Genomic DNA, 19,103 nt, shown 5'->3' with positions numbered 1-19,103 from the left:
CGTCAAGGAAGTCGAGGGACTCTTTCATGAGCTGCTCATTTTCCTCGGCTGAGAAGAGATTCACTCGTAGGCTTTCTGAGCCCACTTCCACTGGAAGCACTGCTTCGGATCCATACACCAGCTGAAAAGGTGAATGCCCCGTTGCCTCCTTCTCGGTTGTCCGGAGTGACCAGAGGGTTCCCGGAAGTTCCTCTACCCACTTGGACTTTTGATCCTCTACTCTTTTTCTGAGAGCGTTAAGGATCTGTTTATTCGCGGCTTCGGCTTGGCCATTACTCTGAGGGTGGCAAACCGCGGAGTAAGCCAATTTTATCCCGAATTGATCAGTGTATCGGCGCAAGGGCAGGTTGTCAAACTGTCTGCCGTGGTCGAACACAAAAACTTTCGGGATGCCGAACCGAGTTATGATGTTCTGCCAGATGAACTGTCTGACAGTTTGCTCAGATATGCTTGAAGCAGCTTCCGCTTCAATCCATTTGCTGAAATAGTCGATTCCGACTATCAGCCACTTTCTTTTGTATGGGGCCTCGGGAAAGGGTCCCAGAATATCCAACCCCCATTGCGCAAATGGAAGAGGATTAAGAATTGGCTGGAGATCTAGGCATGGCCGATGGATTACCGGTGCAAATTTTTGGCATTTCTCGCATTTTCTGACCATGTTCTTTGCATCCGAGATCATTGTAGGCCAAAAATACCCTGCCCTGAGAGCTTTGTGGGCTAAGGTTCTCCCTCCTATGTGGTTTCCGCAGATGCCGAGGTGAATCTCTCGGAGAATATAGTCGGCATCCGTTGGACCCACGCATTTCAATAATGGAGCGGAGAAGGATTTTCTGAGGAGTTGGCCGCCGAAGACGAGGAATCGTGAACTGATCCGCTTTATCTTGGAGGCCGAATTCCTATCCTCGGGGAGCTCGTCCCTGAGTTTATAAGCCAGGATGTCATCCATCCAGCTCGGCTCGAGTGCAGCGCAGCAGATTGATATTACTTCGGCTACACTCTTTTCTCGGCGCACCTCCACATAGACAGAACGGCTTAACTCAGTCAGAGTTGAGCTTGCAAGTTTGGAGAGTGCGTCTGCTTGAGCATTTTGACCCCTTGGGATCAGCTCTACTTCGAAAGATCTCAGCTTCGCAATTGTCGATTTGATCCTTGTGAGGTAAGCTGCCATTGAAGGCTCTTTAGCCTCATACTCCCCCCGGATCTGATTGGCGACCAGCTGAGAATCTGTCTTGAGGTAGACATGCTCGGCTTCCAACGATATGCACAGGTCTAAGCCAGCAATGGCTGCTTCATATTCGGCCTCGTTGTTAGAGGCTTTGAATGAAAATTTTAGTGCATACTCGAAGGTTTTGCCTTCGGGAGAGGTAATGACGACCCCTGCCCCCGAACCGTTCACGGTGGAGGACCCATCCGTGAAGACGGTCCAGATTTTCCTCCTTGCATCCAGAGTCTCCTGATAGGAGCACTCGGCCAAGAAGTCTGCCAAGGCTTGCGCCTTGATGGCTGTTCTCGGCTGATAACCGATACTGAACTCGGTGAGCTCGAAAGCCCACTTTGCTAGTCTACCGGATTTTTCAACCTTGCCGAGGACTTTCTCTAACGGCTGATCAGTTAGAACCGCTATTTGATGAGAATCAAAATAGGGTCGCAACTTCCGAGCAGCCACCACCACTGCATAAGCCACTTTTTCTAACAATGGGTAGCGCGTCTCGGCATCCGTCAGGGTGTGGCTGACGAAATAGATCGGCTGTTGAACTTTTTCTTCTTCCCTTAGCAGCACCGCGCTTACCGTGGCTGGACTGACCGCCACGTATAAGTATAGGATGTCTCCTACAACTGGCCTTGCCAGTGTTGGGAGTTGAGCCAGGTGTTCACGGAGCTGCTGAAAGGCTGACTTTTGTTCGTCTCCCCATTCAATGCCTTTTGAATTTTGGAGCTTCAGCGCCTTGAAGAAAGGGAGCCCTTTGTCTGAGGCTCGTGAGATGAACCTGGACAAGGCAGCCATTCTCCCGGCTAGACGCTGAATATCCCTTTTTGTCTTCGGCTCGGGGAGGTCTAAAGCAGCTTGTACTTTGGCGGGGTTTGCATCAATCCCCCTCTTGCTGACCATGAAGCCGAGGAACTTGCCTGACTTCACGCCGAAGACACATTTCTTCGGATTCAGCTTCATTTTGTATTTTCTGAGGGTGGCGAAGGTTTCGGCTAGGTCCGTGACATGATCTTTTTCTTTTATGCTTTTGACGATTGAGTCGTCAACATAAACCTCCATGTTTCGGCCTTTTTGCTCGGCGAAAACCTGATCTACCAACCTCTGATATGTTGCCCCCGCATTTTTCAATCCGAAGGGCATCATTCTGTAATTGTACAACCCGGAACTTGTTATGAACGCTGTTTTAGCTCGGTCCTCGGGGTGCATGAAGATCTGATGGTATCCCGAGAATGCGTCCATGAAACTGAGCAGAGCATGCCCGCTTGTCGAGTCGACCAGTTGGTCGATCCTCGGCAGCGGATAGGAGTCCTTGGGACATGCCCTATTCAGGTCCGTGAAGTCAACGCACATCCTCCAGTTACCATTTGCCTTCTGAACCATTACAACATTGGCCAGCCACTCCGGATACTGACAGGGTTCAATGAACCCAGCATCTAGGAGCTTATCGACCTCAGCTGCGATGTTCTGGTTCTTTTCGGCGGAGTAGTTCCGCTTTTTCTGCTTAATGGGTCGACTGGAGGGGTCGACATTAAGCCTATGGGAGACGAAGTCCGGATCAATCCCGGGCATTTCTGCGGCTGAGAAGGCGAACACGTCTCCACTGGCCCGTAGGAGTTGGACGAGTGCCGCACGGGTGTCTGGCTCCAGTGACGACCCGATGCTAACACATCTGTTCGGATCTCCTACGGTCAGTTCTATTGACTCGGTCAGGTCATCCGTCTCCATGCTCTTAGAGTTGGATTCCTCGAATTCCGGCCTGCTATCAATATTAGCAGACTTTCCTGACCGCGGCTGGCCATCAGAGTCGTTCGGCTCTGAGGCGGAGTCAGCCTCTTGGCCCCCATCAGATTTCTCGTTGTCTGGGGCTTCATTAGCCGAAACGTCTGAGCCTCTCGGCTTTTTGGCGTTTCGGTCCCGGTGCTTTTCCTCCCCATCGCCACGGTCGCCTCGGCGAGACGTGGATGGCTTGAGGTGATTGCATCGGCGGGCTTCTTTTTGACTGCCCTTTATTTTCTCGGAGCGTCCCTCGTCTGAAACGTATATCATGATTTGATGATACGTGGAGACGACTCCTTGAATGCCGTGAATGAGGGGTCTCCCCATGATCACGTTGTATGCAGATGGAGCATCTACGACCAAAAATTCGGCCATGATATTCCTAGCTGCTCGGCCTTCGCCGACGGTGACAGGAAGTGTAATCTTCCCGTCAGGATACGAGGAAGAGCCGTTGAATCCAGACACCGGGTAGGGTGCGGGGTCCAGGTGCTCGGCTCCCATCCTCAGCTGGTCGAACGCTCCTCGGAAGAGGATGTTCGCCCCGCTACCGCCGTCGACGAGGGTCCGCCAGACGTTGCGGTTGGCGATGCCCAGAATGATTACTAGTGGGTCATCGTGGGGGTATACCACCCCCTCACAGTCTTCGGCTGTGAACAGGATGTTCGGCGCCGGTGACTGGGACTGCCGAAGCTCAGCCAGATGAATCTGATGGGTTAGACCCCTCAGTTGGCGTTTGGCTGTGCCTCGCGAGATTCCCCCGGAAATAACTAGGATGTCGAGGGACTCCTTGCCCTGAGGTCCCTTATCCTTCTTCCGAGCGAAGTTGAGGTCCTGCCGAGAATCTTTTTCAGCTTTTTTCTCCTCGCGCCTGTCCGCGAGGTATTGGCTCAGGTACCCCTTGCGGACCAGATCCTCAATCTGGTCCTTCAGCTGGACGCAGTCCTCGGTGCGATGTCCGGGTGAGTCATGGAACTCGCACCACTGGTCCTTTCCCCTCGTCTGATGCCAGGGAGGCAACGGACGAGGTTTTTTGAATCTCCCCTCGTCCTTCGTCGTGCTGAAAATCTTAGCACGGGGAAGGGAGAGTGGAGTGTATGAATCGTACCTTCCCGTGTAGGGAAAGTGTCTTTCCTTCTTCGGCTCGGCAGCAGAGGACGGTTCTGAGGCCTTAGCCTTCCCTTTCCTCTGCGCCGAGACTTCGGGCTGCTGCCCTTTCGGCTTGTCAATTCTCGGACGAGACTGAGACCTGGATCTGTTCCACTCCTCGGCTCGGATGAACCTATCCGATGCTTCCAAGGCTTCCTCCAGGGTCTGCGGGGGATGCATGACCATGAAGTCCAGGAACTTTCCAGCTTGGAGGCCGTTCCGTAGCGCGAACACGGCCAGGCCTTGATCCAGGCTTGTGATTCCGGATGACTCGTTGCTGAAGCGAGTCAGATAGTCGCGGAGGCTCTCGTCCTCCGCCTGCTGCAGACTCATTAGCTCTGCAGTGGTCTTCTCTCGGCGGTTGGCCGTAGAGAATTTGCTCTTGAACTTGTTGGAGAGGTCGTTCCAACCGGTTATGGAGCCTTCCTTGAGCCCTTTGGTGATCCAGGATTGGGCAACACCTTTGAGGGTCGTAGGAAAGTATTTACACCAGGTAGCCTCAGACCTCGGGTTCAGATACATGTGCCCCTCGTAAGAGGCAATGTGATCCTTAGGATCTGAGGTACCATCGTAAGTAATATGTGCCGGGATTTTGACCGTTGGCACATGCTCTTCCAGAATCCACTTCTGGAAGGGCGAGTTCGATGGAACCATGACCGCCTTCCCCTTGTACCCGGCCTCAGGGACCTCGCTCCCTCCTCTCTCAGAGGTGGAAGTGGTTTTCGTCCCCGGCTGAGACAAGGTTGGGTGGGGTCCGGTATCCTCTGGGAAGGTGAGGCGGCTATGCACACTCACCTCCCTCGAACCCAAGCGTTCGTGAACGCTTTGGCGGGCGAATTCCGGGTCCTTGTAGGGCCCCATGGAATTCTGAGCTTCAGAGTGGTCAGAGGGTTGAGGGTTCCTCCTCCTCTCCTTACTGGAGTTTCGGGTGTCCCCTCGCCACCTCTGGCCGAGTTGTCTATGTGGTGGAACTTGTCCACCATCATCCTGACCGATCCTCCTTTTCAGGTTTCTCGGCTGGTGATCATCAGGCATCTGGATTGGAGCCCCTTGAGCTTTAAGGAACTCCATGCAGATGGCCACTGCTCTGGCCACTTCCTCGGTGGAGGGTCCGGAGGGAGGAGTCTCCCGCGGATGTGACCTGGATTGCACGCTATGGCGCGGCGGGGAGTTCCTCGCACCTGAGCCACTCGGTCTCGGGGATGGCCCCGGCTGCCGAGTGTGGTGCAAGGTGTTCTCCTCCTGGAGGCTAGGACCTCTTGAGGCTTCCCTTTCCGGAGAAATGGGGGCCTCCGATTCGGAAGAGGCTTGCTCCGGGGAGGGATAAACCGGCTGGCGTTCCCTCACCGTAATCCGGCCTCCTCCCTTCTTAGCCTTCTTGGAACTCTTTCCACTCTTAGTCATGGCGACTGCCGGAGTGTTTGATGACTGACGCGAAATTTAGTAGCGGTCCCCACAGACGGCGCCAAATTGTTTCGGATGAAAACAATCGAATCTCGGAAGATCCTTTTATCTTGAGGGAACTTGGTCTCGGTCCGAACGACGCAGGAGCCGAGGGTTTCCTGCACAACAAATACACGTAAACTAGCCTCGGGGGGGACGCCGAGGAAGGCCCCTCCGATGCTTAAGTCAGTATATTAGAGAGAGAAAGCTGTGCAAGAGTTTAGTTGCTTGAGGCTTTATTGTCTTTGTCTTTGTCTTACCAAGAATTGACCAAATTGTTGGCTTTTATACCTTGGCTAATGAAGGAGGCGGATTGGGCCCGGAAATCAGTTGGGCTGGGCCAAGCTGATTGGGCCGTTGACTGACCTTGACATGGCTTTGAGGATGTTGATTTTTGACTTTAGCATATTTGGAGAGTTGAACCTTTGCCTTGGGCTTTTAATTGGATCATTCAGTGACCAGGCCCAATTGGACTAAATTGGACCCAAACATAGGGGATTAGGGAGTTTTACCTGATTAAGAACAAATTATTGGATGTGTTCTTGTTATCAACTTGAACTGATTTTCCCTCATGATAAGAATTAGTATAATTGGGTACAAAGATTCTTCGAACGAGGACTTTGCAATTGGCAAATCTCACATCACATAACTTCGTTGATATTGCTTCAGATCGATCATGTAGGATATTTCCATCTCCAAATTCGTTAAAAAAATGGTTGTTTACATTTTTTTTTTCCAAATCGAAATCATGGAAGGAATCAATGACTTTTGATGGTAGATTTATAATCTTAATCTGTCGCTAAGAGCTTTGGTGCTAATAACGTGTTATGAAATTAAAGAGAAAGAGGAAAAAGTGGGGGAGAGAATAGATCGATATTCTTATTACTAAATGATATATATATATATATATATATATATATATATATATATATATATATATATATATATATATATATATATGTATGTATATATATATATAGTATATATATACATATATATATATATATATACATATATATGTATGTATGTATGTATGTATGTATGTATGTGTGTGTGTGATACAATTAGGGTTTCTTGTAGAGTAATAAGCCTAGTATATTTAGAATATCCTAGAATAATTATAAGGGTATAATGGACATCCACTAAATACATATATTATATAACAATTTAAACCTTTTTTTTTCAAATTTTTATTTCCTTATAAAGGGTTGGAAATTGAGGTGGAAAAATATATATATATATTTTTTAAATAAAAAAACCACGAAAATGATAGCAATCACAAGTAGTTTGTTGGAAATTTTGTATTTTAGGTTTAATTGTCGCCTAAGATTATTTTTTTTTTTTACCAAAATGTCGCTTGAAGGTAGTTTTTAACCAATTTATTGCCGAAGCAATTTTTACCAATTTGTCGCTAAGGTTTATTTTTTTTTTTTACCAATTTGTTAATTGACCGAGAAGTAACGAAAGCATAATAATATTCCATAGTTGTAAATCTTCCACTGTAATATCTTTTTTTAACAAAACTAGAATTTCATTCTCTGTCAATTTTTCGAGAAAATACAAGTTTATCTTGATGATAAACAAAATCTATTTATCTACGAGTATAAACGTCATTTTATGCCGTAGGGACTATTATGTCATTTCAGCAACAATGAAGAACATCAATAGAGAAATTCAATGAACAAAATCAAGCTCAATGCAAGTTTCAATGGAGGACATGGTTACCCCTATCCTTTGGGGTTGACCATACCCTTAATTTCACTCGTTTTCATAGGGTTTTCGTTTTTATTTGGCGGCGAAGCCGCCGTCATCGTTGACGGAAGGTAGTGTCGACCCTGTCGGTGAAAGATGGTGTCGAAGATCTTAAAAATGGTAGTACTTATAGTGTCGGTGGAAGGAGGAAGAAGGAGATAGCTTTAATGGAGGTTGAAGCTTTTGACGGAGGATGTTAAATTGAGTGACATCAGCATGATGTGTAAGGTAGGTACTGTTCAAGTTATTTACGAATTGACCATTAGATAAACAAAATATGTTTATATTGATGATAAATGGGGGCTCCCCCAATTTATCTTATAAGCAACACTTTAATTTGGTGGATAGAGTTCTAATTAACATAACAAAAGTTTAATTTTAAGAAAAATTTCAATTATTTCTTATTATTTGGGATTGCATTTTTAGAAGATGACGACCCAAAAAGAAGATGATCTTGTTGTTAATGACATAGAAAAGTGGAATTTGAAGAAAACCCAGAAGAAAATAATCATAAAGATTGATGCTAAAAAGGTGTTGATTGGAGCTGGAGCTAGGATCTTCTTCTACCCAACTCTTCTCTACAATGTTCTTCGCTATAAAATTGAATCTGATTTCAGATGGTGGGATCAAGTTGATCAGGTTTTACTTCAATTTTATGCCCCATTTTCATATTAATTTCATTTGATCTTATTAGTATAAGTAGATAGAAATTTGTTGAGTTTTATTTATTGGGTTTTTTCTTGTAATATTAATGCTTTTAATTTGTCATTACTGGGTGAAACTATTGAATTACATTTGGTAGTATTGAATATATAAAATGGAGGTTTGATCCTGGAATAAGAACCTTGAACAAGGATGTCTGATATTATTATTAGCTTGTTATAGCTGTATAGAAATTTGTTGAAGTTTAATTTATTGGGGTTTTCTTGCAATATTAATGTTTTTAATTCTCATGATTGGGTGAAACTATTGAATTGAATATATGGGAGTTTGATCATTGAGTTAACCCTAAACGTGAATATTTGATTTCTTTGTCAATATATGTATGATGAAATCAAATTGTGGAGAATTCTTGTGATATGGAAAGCAGAAATCTTGAATTTATTAGGAAGTGAAATAAAATGGTGGGGACATTAATAATTTGGAAAGAAATTTGATTTTGATTTTGTTTTGGGATTAAGTTTTTGTTGTTAGGTGCTGTGCCATTCCCCAAAGATGTTGAACGATTGAAGCAACTTGGTGTTGGTGGGGTGATTACCCTTAATGAACCGTTTGAGACTTTGGTTCCTTCGTCAATGTACAAGGTCAACATATACCTTTAGTCTTTCCTCGATATTTCCAGTGTGATTAGTATTCTAGACTATAAACAATAAATGATATATCTAAAGGAGAATTGTAGAATGTTTTATGAGGTAGTTAACTTTCTTGTGCCTGTGAATTATCCTTAAGAATCTTAACTTGAAATATACCTTTACATCCCAAATTTGTTTTGCCTTATGAGCTGGTTAGTTGCAAGAACAAGACTTCTTTTGATCAGTGGTTCTTTTTCATGCTTGAAATGGCTTGTACTGCATAAACAAAGTGGTATTCTTGGAATTCTTATCTTTTTAAATTCTGTTTTGCATTCATGTAGGAAACCTTTCTTGTTTTTTGTTGCTTCTTTTTCACCGAACTCAGGTTAGGTCCTGGTTTTTAATTTCGTAATTGACAGAAACAAAACGACACCTGATGTTCATAAGTCATAGCACTTATCATCAACTCCAGGAGCTATGAGATACCATACACTATTGTTGGAGTCATGAACTTGTTCTCTAATGGTAACTATGTCCTTTGTCTTTTGGACACTTTGGGTGGCTTAGTGACTTGAGCACTTGACACTGGAAGTTAGGGTTTGTATTGCATGGCATAGTTTGATTTTTCTTTTAATTTTAAAAAGTTTTTCTAGAGAATAAATTTAAGTTCCAGCCAATTGCAATCAAGCTGTTGACATCTTCAACTCTTCAACTTTCCTTGTGCCTGTGAATTATCCTTAAGAATCTTAATTTGAAACCTAGCAGAAAATTGAAAACGTGAAGTTACCCTTGTGTATTTATCATGTACAGTGGAATTCCAGAGGTTACGACTTATGAGTTATCTAAATGACCCGTATGGTGGGTGTGGGTTACAATCATGACCTTCCTTTCATGTGCTCCTTTCTTTTGTTGGTCTGTGTTTATGTCCAATGCAAGGAACTTTATCATAAAAATCATCTTCTTTAGAACCATTGCTGTATGTTGGGTTTGTCATTTTGTAGGTTAAACAAATAGTTATGTGGACTGACAAACTATTCAATTGCTGAATTCATGTCAGCAAGATCAATTTTTGTGGTTTATGAAAACATGTCAGACATTCCCGTGATTTTCTTGCACGGAAATTGTTGTGATCAGCCAGACCCTTGAGCTTCTAGCATTAGGTACTTCTTTATCAGAGATCTATTGCAAGCTCTCCCACATAGAGACTGTGAAAGCCATCCAAACACAATGAATTCCTTATATCCTGATTGGTATAAATCATTTTTCTCATATTCTCTCATATTTCATGATTATTCTCTACATGTTCCATTAAATTTTGAGCAAGCTATGGTCAGAAATTAGGTTTTCCTTTCTGAACTAACTGCTAAGTGTTTATCTGGTGTGTCTTATCAATTTAGCTAGGGTACATCAAACATTGTTCAGCTGGTAGTAGACAATTGACATAGTAAAGGCAAAACTGTCCAAAATTGGAAGAGTTTTCTGGGATGCATTTCAGGATATATTTAAATAAGGCTATGTTGGTGTCAGATTGTGCGTCTGGGGTTTAGATCATGACGTGTCTTCTTGGAGATACTGTTATATATAAATTATGAAGTACCTACACGGGCTACATCTTAAGCTTTCTTAGTTTTGTAATAATCTTGAGAGTTGAGATGACTACTATTGTGTCCTACAGAAGAAGAATTTGCTGACCTTCACATGAATGCACCTGTTCCTGACTGGTAACTTTGCCTCATTGTAACTGTTAATCCTGCTTGGTGATCCTGACTTCAACGAAACAATTTTTTTTTCTGCTTGTTGAAATTGATAGAAATACATTGCCTTTCTGATCAAGAATCAAGCAGAAGCTACTTTTCTGTGGCAGTGCGGCTGTAGGGTTAAGGGATTATGCTTATCCTGCATTTTGGTGGGACCCTTGTAAAGAGCACTATGTTATAATGTAGAACAGCTTGGAGTTCTTTGTTATTATGTGCCTCATAGAACTTCTATGATGGTTTGGGAGGGTTGCCTTTATATGTATAAATTCTGAATGGGTTTTAAATTTTTTTGGCACAGAGACCTTCATGATAAATATAATTTTCTTGTTGCTTATTTTGCACTTGTTCCTCTAAAGCTTAAAAACTGCTTTGAAATTAACCTGTCTCTCTAAAAGATTGATTCATTGTCTTGAATGACCTCCTATGTTTATGTGAGCTCCTGGTGCCTGCTTACTGTGGTGTTTGCATGGCTCCTTAATGCTGCCTCCTTTTCACCTCCAAAACTCTGCTGCCTATGCTACCTCATAGGCCACACTCACATGTTTCATACAAGTATATTCTCGGAAGGTTCAACACTCTTCTTGATCTGGTTGTAGGTTTTGGAGTGTTTTTCTGTAAGGATACATAATGTACGAAAATACACTGTCTTTTCCCGTTCCTATTCCTCAATAAATTGCTCAGTCTTCATTTTGTCTGTTGCTCATTATAGTTTTACATGGCTTTGTTTGTGTAAAGTCTCCAGTGTCCTTGCTTGATCAACTTTTTTAGAATGAAAATGTTGTGGATGATAATTAGTGATTCCCAGTGAAACTCTTATCAATTTCCGTGCATCCGAAAGTTAAAAAATCTCTGTTAAATTTTAATTCTCTTGTAATAAGTTTGCCTGTAAACCCTTTTTTTTGCCAGTCTGTCTTGTTTTTAAATGATTTGTCTTGTGCACTGTCCTTCCTACAGAGTCATTCACTGTCAGCATGGTGAGGTGGATTGCATTTTTTGTTACTTCGTATATGATTCAATTTAGATATTATCAAATTGTGTACAAGTTTCGTTCAAGCTCTAACCTTTTCCCTCGTGAGGTTGCTGTTGACTCTAACTCCTTGGTCTTCTTAGGCTCATGAGATGGAGCATCTCATCGTCCCAATCAGAGACTACCTGTATGCTCCTTCCTTTGATGATATCAATAGAGCAGTAGATTTTATTCACCGTAAGTTGATTTTGCCATGTTTTGGGTTTCTGGTATGTACTTGATCATTGTTGTTTTGCAATAGTTAGCTGACTTCGTTGTTCCTAATTGGGTACAGATAATGCAGCTTGTGGTAGAGCAACTTATGTACATTGTAAAGCTGGGAGAGGAAGGAGCACAACCGTTGCACTTTGCTACATGGTAATGTTTAATCACTGACTGGCTGACAGCAATTCTGTAACGTAACTTCTCTTCGTCTTTGTTATTTGGAGAGAATTTCAATCACTGATCGATGTCTTTGACAGGTCAAGTACAAGCAAATGACACCGTCTACTGCTATGGAGGTAATACGTGCAAAACGACCTCGAGTGTTATTGACTTCCATGCAGGCCAAGGTATGCTAAAAGAAGCTCACTATACATTACTTGCTGACCTTTTATCTCTACGTGAAACTCTCCTAGCACTTCCCCTAGAAGATCATGGAAATTTTGCTGTTATTTTATATATTATTATTGACTTTTGTGTTCATCCAATACAATGTAGATGCAGGAAATGTTATGCAAGTGCTTAAATGCTGTGTAATGCAGTTTCTCAATTCTTTGCATCTTTGTGTAATGTAGATGCTTGCCCTTGTTCCTAAAATGAACCAATCTTATTAATTGTACCCATCTTGGATGATTACACAAAGTATATACTTTAGAAAGCTTGAATCTGAGGTATTATCTACTTAGCTTTTTGCCTCAAAATTTTGGGTAAACCATTTCAATCGCTCTATCTTCTACTCTTGTACATTCACTAGTGTAGTAAACATTGATGGAAAATGAATGCTTAGTACATTAGTGTATGTGATCCATCAGTTTTTTAATAAATTGACCCAACCTGCAGGCTGTTCAACAATATTATAGCACCTGTTTCCCTGATACTGGACACTCTCCTTCAAGCAATGAAGTCTTGGTAACGCTAGCTGATCTTGAGGGATACAAGGAGACTTCTGATGATACTTCCAGAACCAAAGAGGTGTTCATCCCTAAAGCAGTTGCAACAAGCCTTTCTTCCCTCCTCTCGTCTTTGACTATTGCTTGTAGTTGTGTGTCAATTCGTACCCAGCAGCCAAAGCAAACTGCCTGCTAGCAGAAAATTAGGAACCAGATACACAAGTGTCCCAACGACATTTGCATCAATCTGCTACTTCTGTTTAGTCCCATCTTAGTCATTCCCACTTGAGATGAGGAACTTATGCATTAGATTTTGCAATTGGCTCTCATAAGAAGGGATGATATGAGCTGGTGTTCCATGAATCCATGAGAGTAGGGAGTAGTGTACAGATGAAGTAATTCCCATTCTTTCAATAGATTTAACAGTTGATTGTCTCTCGTTGTACAAAACCTGTATCTGTTCCCTGTGTATTGAAATTATTCTGCCTGTAAATAACTCATACTATAAACCTGTATTGTTTTCCTTTCTGACATTCTTAATATACTTGTAAGTTACAGTAGATATTGTACAACTTTTGCTGCCCGCTCTTGTTGTTAACTTAGCTAATACACATAGAGGAAGTCACTGCATATCTGATTACTCCTCTCGCATTGAGTATCTGCTTTGTGTAATGAAATATTTATGCTATAACTATGTGAATGCTCTATGTTTGATAATGTTTAGTGTTGGATGATATTCCCACCCCTATCCTATAAAAAGGTGGTTTGCTGTAACATGAACCATCGGCGTACATTCAAATTGAAGGTGACCATAGCAGAGCTTCGGGGGAGAGCCATATGCTCCAGGATAGATCCTCCTAGAGGGAGGGGAAAATAACGGTTCGAATGTACCCTGAGAAGGGTAGTCTCTAGAATGTTTATCTGGGTATCCCATAAAATACCCTGTTTCGGGTCTGTCTAAACACCGAAAAAGATATGAACAAGCTAGGCCTTGAACCAATCAGCCCTGTGTTGGATTGATCTAGCCATAGGCCATGCTTCTATTGGTTTCAGGACTAGACTAATAGATTTACCCTCACAGGAATTTTAGGTTAGTTATATGGTGAATGGTGAAACCAGCATGCGCATTTGACTACCTCTATGACTATTGGTGGTAGACGACTAGACGAAGTATGACTGATGGTAGACGACTAGATTTAGTAAGATGAGAGATCAATTGTCATTCAAAAGCCTATTCCCAAATCAAAAGACATGCCTCGAATTATCGAATCATCATTTGCCAACATATTTCATGTAGCATAAGAGGGTTGTATGTGGAGGTTCGAATGGAGGAGAGGCGTATAAAAGGGCTCAAATTATTTAAGCTGATTAATTCCATGTTATGATAAGACTGAGCACATTAGCACTAGTACTAGATGTAGCAGTAAAATTTTGATGAAGACTAGTAAAGTTTAATTTGCAGCTACTTGCATCATGAAGTCTTACACGAAGTATACTCGTACTGTCAAGTTAATTCAGTCTTGTTACACCCTCTTATTTTTAAAATTCTAGGCCCAACAATTCAGTAAAGTTATTGTTTTGACATAAAACTACAACATCTCGTTTTAAGAAATATGCAGTGTTATCTAAACCTTTAATTTGAAATTAGAAATCACGTTATCAATAATTCTATAAATTGTCCCCAATTTTGAATTGTTAATTTGAAATTAGGAATCACCTGATTTAATAATGACTCTATAATCGATCGAGATCATAAGAAAAAGTAGAGGAAATGTACTCTATCATCCCCCCAGAGATTGGAATGAAAAGAAGGTTAACCAAGGCCTTAAGAAGTTGCTTTGCTAAAGAATCCAAATAAAAGCCAAAGAAGGCAATGCAACTATCCATGTTGTAATATTCCAACTTGCACTAATATAATTCTTCTTGCAACTGCTTTACCAGACCAAATCTGTTAAAACCCACATTAATTTTTTATTTATACAAAACAATGCAAAAACCCCTTAATTTAACTCTTAATTAATCCCTCTACTTATCAATTATCATTATTATTGCTTTTTTAAGCACCTTAAATCTTCTTACAAAGTTGAGAAAGAAATTGAATATCACCTTTTAGTTTGAACAAGACATTTCATCCTTATAACCCTTAAAAAACAAACAAGTAAATTATACTTTCCATTAAATTTTTTTTTTTTTTTTTTGATAGAAGCTAAGCTGTATATTCACTACAACATTACTCGTATTTATTTATACAATGATACTTTCTATCTATACGTATTTCCTCCACGTAGCAGTTAAAAAAGAACGGATAAAGTATAGTCCGCATTTGCATGTGGAAAGTGACATAAAACTCTGATATCTAGAGCAAAATTTATCCCCTTCACAGGTAGCCTAGGCTGCCACCTTTTGAAACGCTGCAGTATGTACTTGCATAAATACACTACCTTTATATATATGCGTATCTACATAATTCCGATGCTAGTTTATGATTCTAATTTGAGTATTTATTTATTGGGAATTGAAGTAATATATATTTCCTTTTCTTTCTTTTTACATATCAATCTTATCCACTAATTTAATTTATATATAAACCCATTTTTGGGTTGGAGAGTATCCTATGAATGTACATGTATAATAACAGGACCACTGTATTATTGCTTTACCCTCAAAGTTTGTTAATGGTTAGGCTTTCTCTCGACTTATGATCCCATGCTCAGCTAATTCACTTATTATCATTCATTAGATATTTTAGATGTACGTCATTCACATTCATGTAGATTCTCTCTGTTAAGAAGTAGCTCATCTTGTGACAAGATGGGGATATGCATGAGAACTCGGAGTTAGTATTGGTTCTTGTCCATAGATAATCAAGACTACATACCCAAAAGTGTACTTATATAAAAAAAAATTAAAAAGTACAATGCTTAATTAAGATTAATACCTAAATACGTAGAATAGTTTAAGTCAAGCACTCAATGCCAAGTTTATTAGTTATTTGGATAATTATTATTCCAATAAAAAATTTCAACATTTTATACAGTAAACTAATCAAGAAATAGTATTATAATACTACAAGATACCAATATATAACCTCGGTAAGAAATTGATCCTTATCGGAATATTACTATCAGCATCAACAAAAAGTGGGAGGAATCTTATACCGGAGACTCATGGAAAGAATATTTTTGGATGCAAATAAATGCTACATTATTTTAGTAGTGGAAGTTGATGGAATAAAATAAAGACTTAAAGCCTTGCTTTAATTCTAGACTATTCTAAAACAAAGTTCAAAATTGTCATATACTTAGGGAGGGAAACTTAAATTTCCAAATATCTCATTTGAATTTAATCTCCTTCCAAATTAATGTTTTAAATTGTTGTACAATAACATATGTACAATTAAGATACAATAATTTGTCATAGATTGCTATGAGAAACACATACTAAGAGCCTTTCCTCCAAGGTTTTCATCACGAATTTGTTAAAGATGAACTAAATTGATCTCCCAAGCATAACTTTCGCCTTTGGCTTCTATTGATTGAGCATCGGAGTGGAATGTGCCAAGTTTGACCTATTGTATGATACATTGCACCGTTCTTTTTATACATGTCATATACTTCGTATGTTTTAAATTCCCATACATGCATTATATCATAGAACTAATTCTTATAATACCCTTACGTGACCACCTACTAGGTTTTTTGTTTTTTGATAAAACTATTAGTAGTTTAATTTAAAATATACAAAGTATATGAGAACCAAAATAATTCTATAATTTTAGCTAATGAAGGTGTGATATCTTATCATCTTTGGTGCAAATTTCATTATCAATTTTATGACCTTATTTTAATGTAGAGATCTAATTGTTTTTACAATATTTTTTTTTTTTTTTTTTTTTGTAATATATAGCAAATTTAAAGACAAAAACACTTCTCACCTTTCCGCAATCAACAAATTTGAGTGATATGATAATATTGTAAGTACCTAAATGCGACAAAGACCATCAATTAAATGTAAAAAGCGTAAATGAATGAATTTATTTATTAATTAATTAATGTGATGTCTATAAAAAAGATTCGTGATATTGGCCAACAACTATAGAAATGATTACATTGTAAGAAGAAATCAGTTGGGTTAATTGGTACGACACAAACTAACTTCCAAAGAAACTAAATAAAAATGTGCAGAAGTTGGTAATTTCCCAATACTTGAAAAAAGTTATGCAATTTCTACACCTTATATATGCCGTAGTACTTGTTTGTTGTCTTTTTTCGCTTATGAAGTTACGATGAAGTTGCCTCAATGATACTCATCCTTCATGCACGTCCATCCCCGTACAAGCAAGGAAAACACCATGCAACTTCTCTATTTCGTTAAGAATTAATAGTCGTATGTGTATACACTGTTGACACCCATTATACATCATATTTTTACTCCCTCGGTTCCTCTATTTCTAAATTAAATTAGTGCATTATATTGTTTTGACTGACATTTGCTAACAGTCAAGTTAGTATATATGTATGAATAATACAAACGTTCATGTGATGCACTAATTCTGAGATAGAAGTAGTAAATACGAGTAATTAAATAAGTTGTTTAATAATCAAATACGAAATTTATCTAAAAGTCAGATGGGATAGGAGTACAAGTTGGTGCAATTGGAGAGTGTATTACTTGAAGATGTTCGGAGAAATTTGTCATTTTTTCATCTATAGTAATGACTTATGATTAGAATTCTGAAGATATCATATTTTAAATAACTCTTAATCTTGACTCTACAAATGAACATTCTTTAATTAAATTGGACTATACTCCTAAATTATGAAGGATTTGGACAATTTGTTATATGACAAGTAATATTTCTGAACAAAGGGAGTAATTTTTTGCATAGGTATTGGGTAAGAACACCATATTTAGAAACCAATAATTATGTACAAAAAGTTTGGAATATGGCATATAGTAAAGCAAAGATATAAAATCTTACTACATGATTTCAAATGTATGTGATTTATGCTTCCATGCATTATGCGCGGCAAGAAGATTCCAATCCATATATTTTCCAAAAATCAAAGTTGAAAAGAAGTTTACTCTCTTCTAGCTTTACTTCTAGCTTCCTCTAACTCAAGGTCCAATGATTATACACAAAAGTCGCCATACATTTTTGTGGTAAATGTACTAACAAAAAGAGAGAATATATTCTCGAAATTCCTTTAATTTTTCTAAGATGTAATGTACCGAGAAACAAAGTCATTATTATTCAAATTAATGTTTTGAATACATGAGCAAACTCACTTTATTGCCATTTACAATCAATGAGATAGGTCACTGAGTATGTACACATGTCCATAGAGTATGAGTGTTAGTAACATGTAGGGATGGCAATCCAGTTCGGATCCGACCCTACTCAGCCTTAATCCGAGGAAAAAAATTCGCTTCGAGTCCGAGAAAAAAGTAATTCGAGTCCGAATCCGTCAAAATAATCTGACTCCGAGTCGGAGGAGGGTTGGAGTCGAATTCTACAAAAAATCTGAGAAAAAAATCTGACTCCGAGATAATTTGACCCGTAATCTGACTCCAACTCCGACTTGTATATAATTTTTTTTTTATTTTTTTTTTTTGGGGTTATGTGTAATTTTATACTTTAATTGTAGAGTATGTAGTGTGGGTTGCTAAGGCCCAAATAGCCCAATCTCTCAAAGTAAATCGAATAACCGAAAAAAACTCAGAGTCGGAGGCCGTATATTAAAGTCGGAGTCTCGGAGTCGGATTAGCCTCCGACTTCTTGTAGGGACAGAGTCAGATTTAGCATAATCCACTCCGAATCCGACCTGTTGTCATCCTAATAACATGTCAATTGCATATCTCTTAGAAATATAAATTCACCAATCACCATCATATATAAATCTACCTCACATAATCTATCATATATTCGATCTTATGTCATGGGCCGATCTATTATTAAAACTTATATATATGTTGGAGAAAATACAAGTTGATATCCTGTATTAACAAAACTTGTTAATATCAAGGCTAACTTTGTAAATTTAATAGTCACATCAAGGATAATTTTGTAAATTTAGCAACCATGCCCCCTTTCTCTCCCCTCTATCACCACCGTGCAACCTCTAGTACCACATTCCGCACCACCTTTAGCTTCACTAGCCGACCACCACACAGCCTTTACCTTCACCAATAAACCCCAGCCGACCACCGCACGACCTTTACCTTCACCAATCGACCTCAGTCGACCACCGCACGGCTTCGCCAGTCGACCACTGCACGATCTCTAGCACCACCAGCCGACCGAGCACCACCATTTGGTTGTCGCAACACCACTAGTACGAGCGAATCCCTTTTTCTAAGGGGTTTGTATGGGCCCAATTTTCATAAATTGCTACTAGGGTGTCTTTTGTTTGGCTGGCCGACCACTTTAGATCTGCGAAGGTGGTCGATCAAGGAAGTAGTGACCATGGGAATGGAGGAGAGAGAAGGAAATAACGGCCATGGAAATAGAGGAGAGAGAAGGAAAAATTGGTCATATGAAGAAAGGAGAGAGAAAATTAGTGATATTAACATGTTTTTGTTACTATAGGATATCAACCTGGTATTCCT

General features: G+C 40.1%; 1 protein-coding gene across 3 annotated transcripts; it reads left to right on the top strand.

Moving 5' to 3' along the window:
• The first annotated feature begins 6,917 nt into the window (after nucleotides 1-6,917).
• LOC110692323 (putative dual specificity protein phosphatase DSP8) lies at nucleotides 6,918-13,126 on the top strand. 3 transcript variants are annotated; one of them, XM_021869335.1, is made up of 7 exons: nucleotides 6,919-7,555; nucleotides 7,757-7,966; nucleotides 8,509-8,631; nucleotides 11,487-11,580; nucleotides 11,678-11,760; nucleotides 11,865-11,954; nucleotides 12,445-13,126. In XM_021869335.1, the coding sequence occupies exons 1-7, from the start codon at nucleotides 7,544-7,546 to the stop codon at nucleotides 12,688-12,690; spliced, it is 858 nt and encodes a 285-aa protein (XP_021725027.1). In that variant the 5' UTR covers nucleotides 6,919-7,543; the 3' UTR covers nucleotides 12,691-13,126. The 3 variants fall into 3 exon arrangements, with proteins under 3 accessions (XP_021725028.1, XP_021725027.1, XP_021725026.1); XM_021869334.1 differs by having other exon boundaries at nucleotides 6,920-7,555; nucleotides 7,754-7,966; XM_021869336.1 differs by lacking the exon at nucleotides 8,509-8,631 and having other exon boundaries at nucleotides 6,918-7,555; nucleotides 7,754-7,966.
• Nucleotides 13,127-19,103: the final 5,977 nt, after the last annotated feature.

The sequence above is a fragment of the Chenopodium quinoa genome, unplaced genomic scaffold (genome assembly GCF_001683475.1).
Source record: "Chenopodium quinoa cultivar QQ74 unplaced genomic scaffold, ASM168347v1, whole genome shotgun sequence".
Taxonomy (NCBI): Eukaryota; Viridiplantae; Streptophyta; class Magnoliopsida; order Caryophyllales; family Amaranthaceae; genus Chenopodium; species Chenopodium quinoa.
Note: the sequence above shows the minus strand (reverse complement) of the source record. Positions and strands in the feature narration are given on the sequence as shown.

Excerpts from the sequence above, each read along its gene's own strand:
- LOC110692323 (XM_021869334.1), top strand. Across the intron at positions 11,581-11,677 it reads AGCAGTAGATTTTATTCACC|ATAATGCAGCTTGTGGTAGA; the intron begins GTAAGTTGATTT and ends AATTGGGTACAG. Across the intron at positions 11,955-12,444 it reads TGACTTCCATGCAGGCCAAG|GCTGTTCAACAATATTATAG; the intron begins GTATGCTAAAAG and ends CCCAACCTGCAG.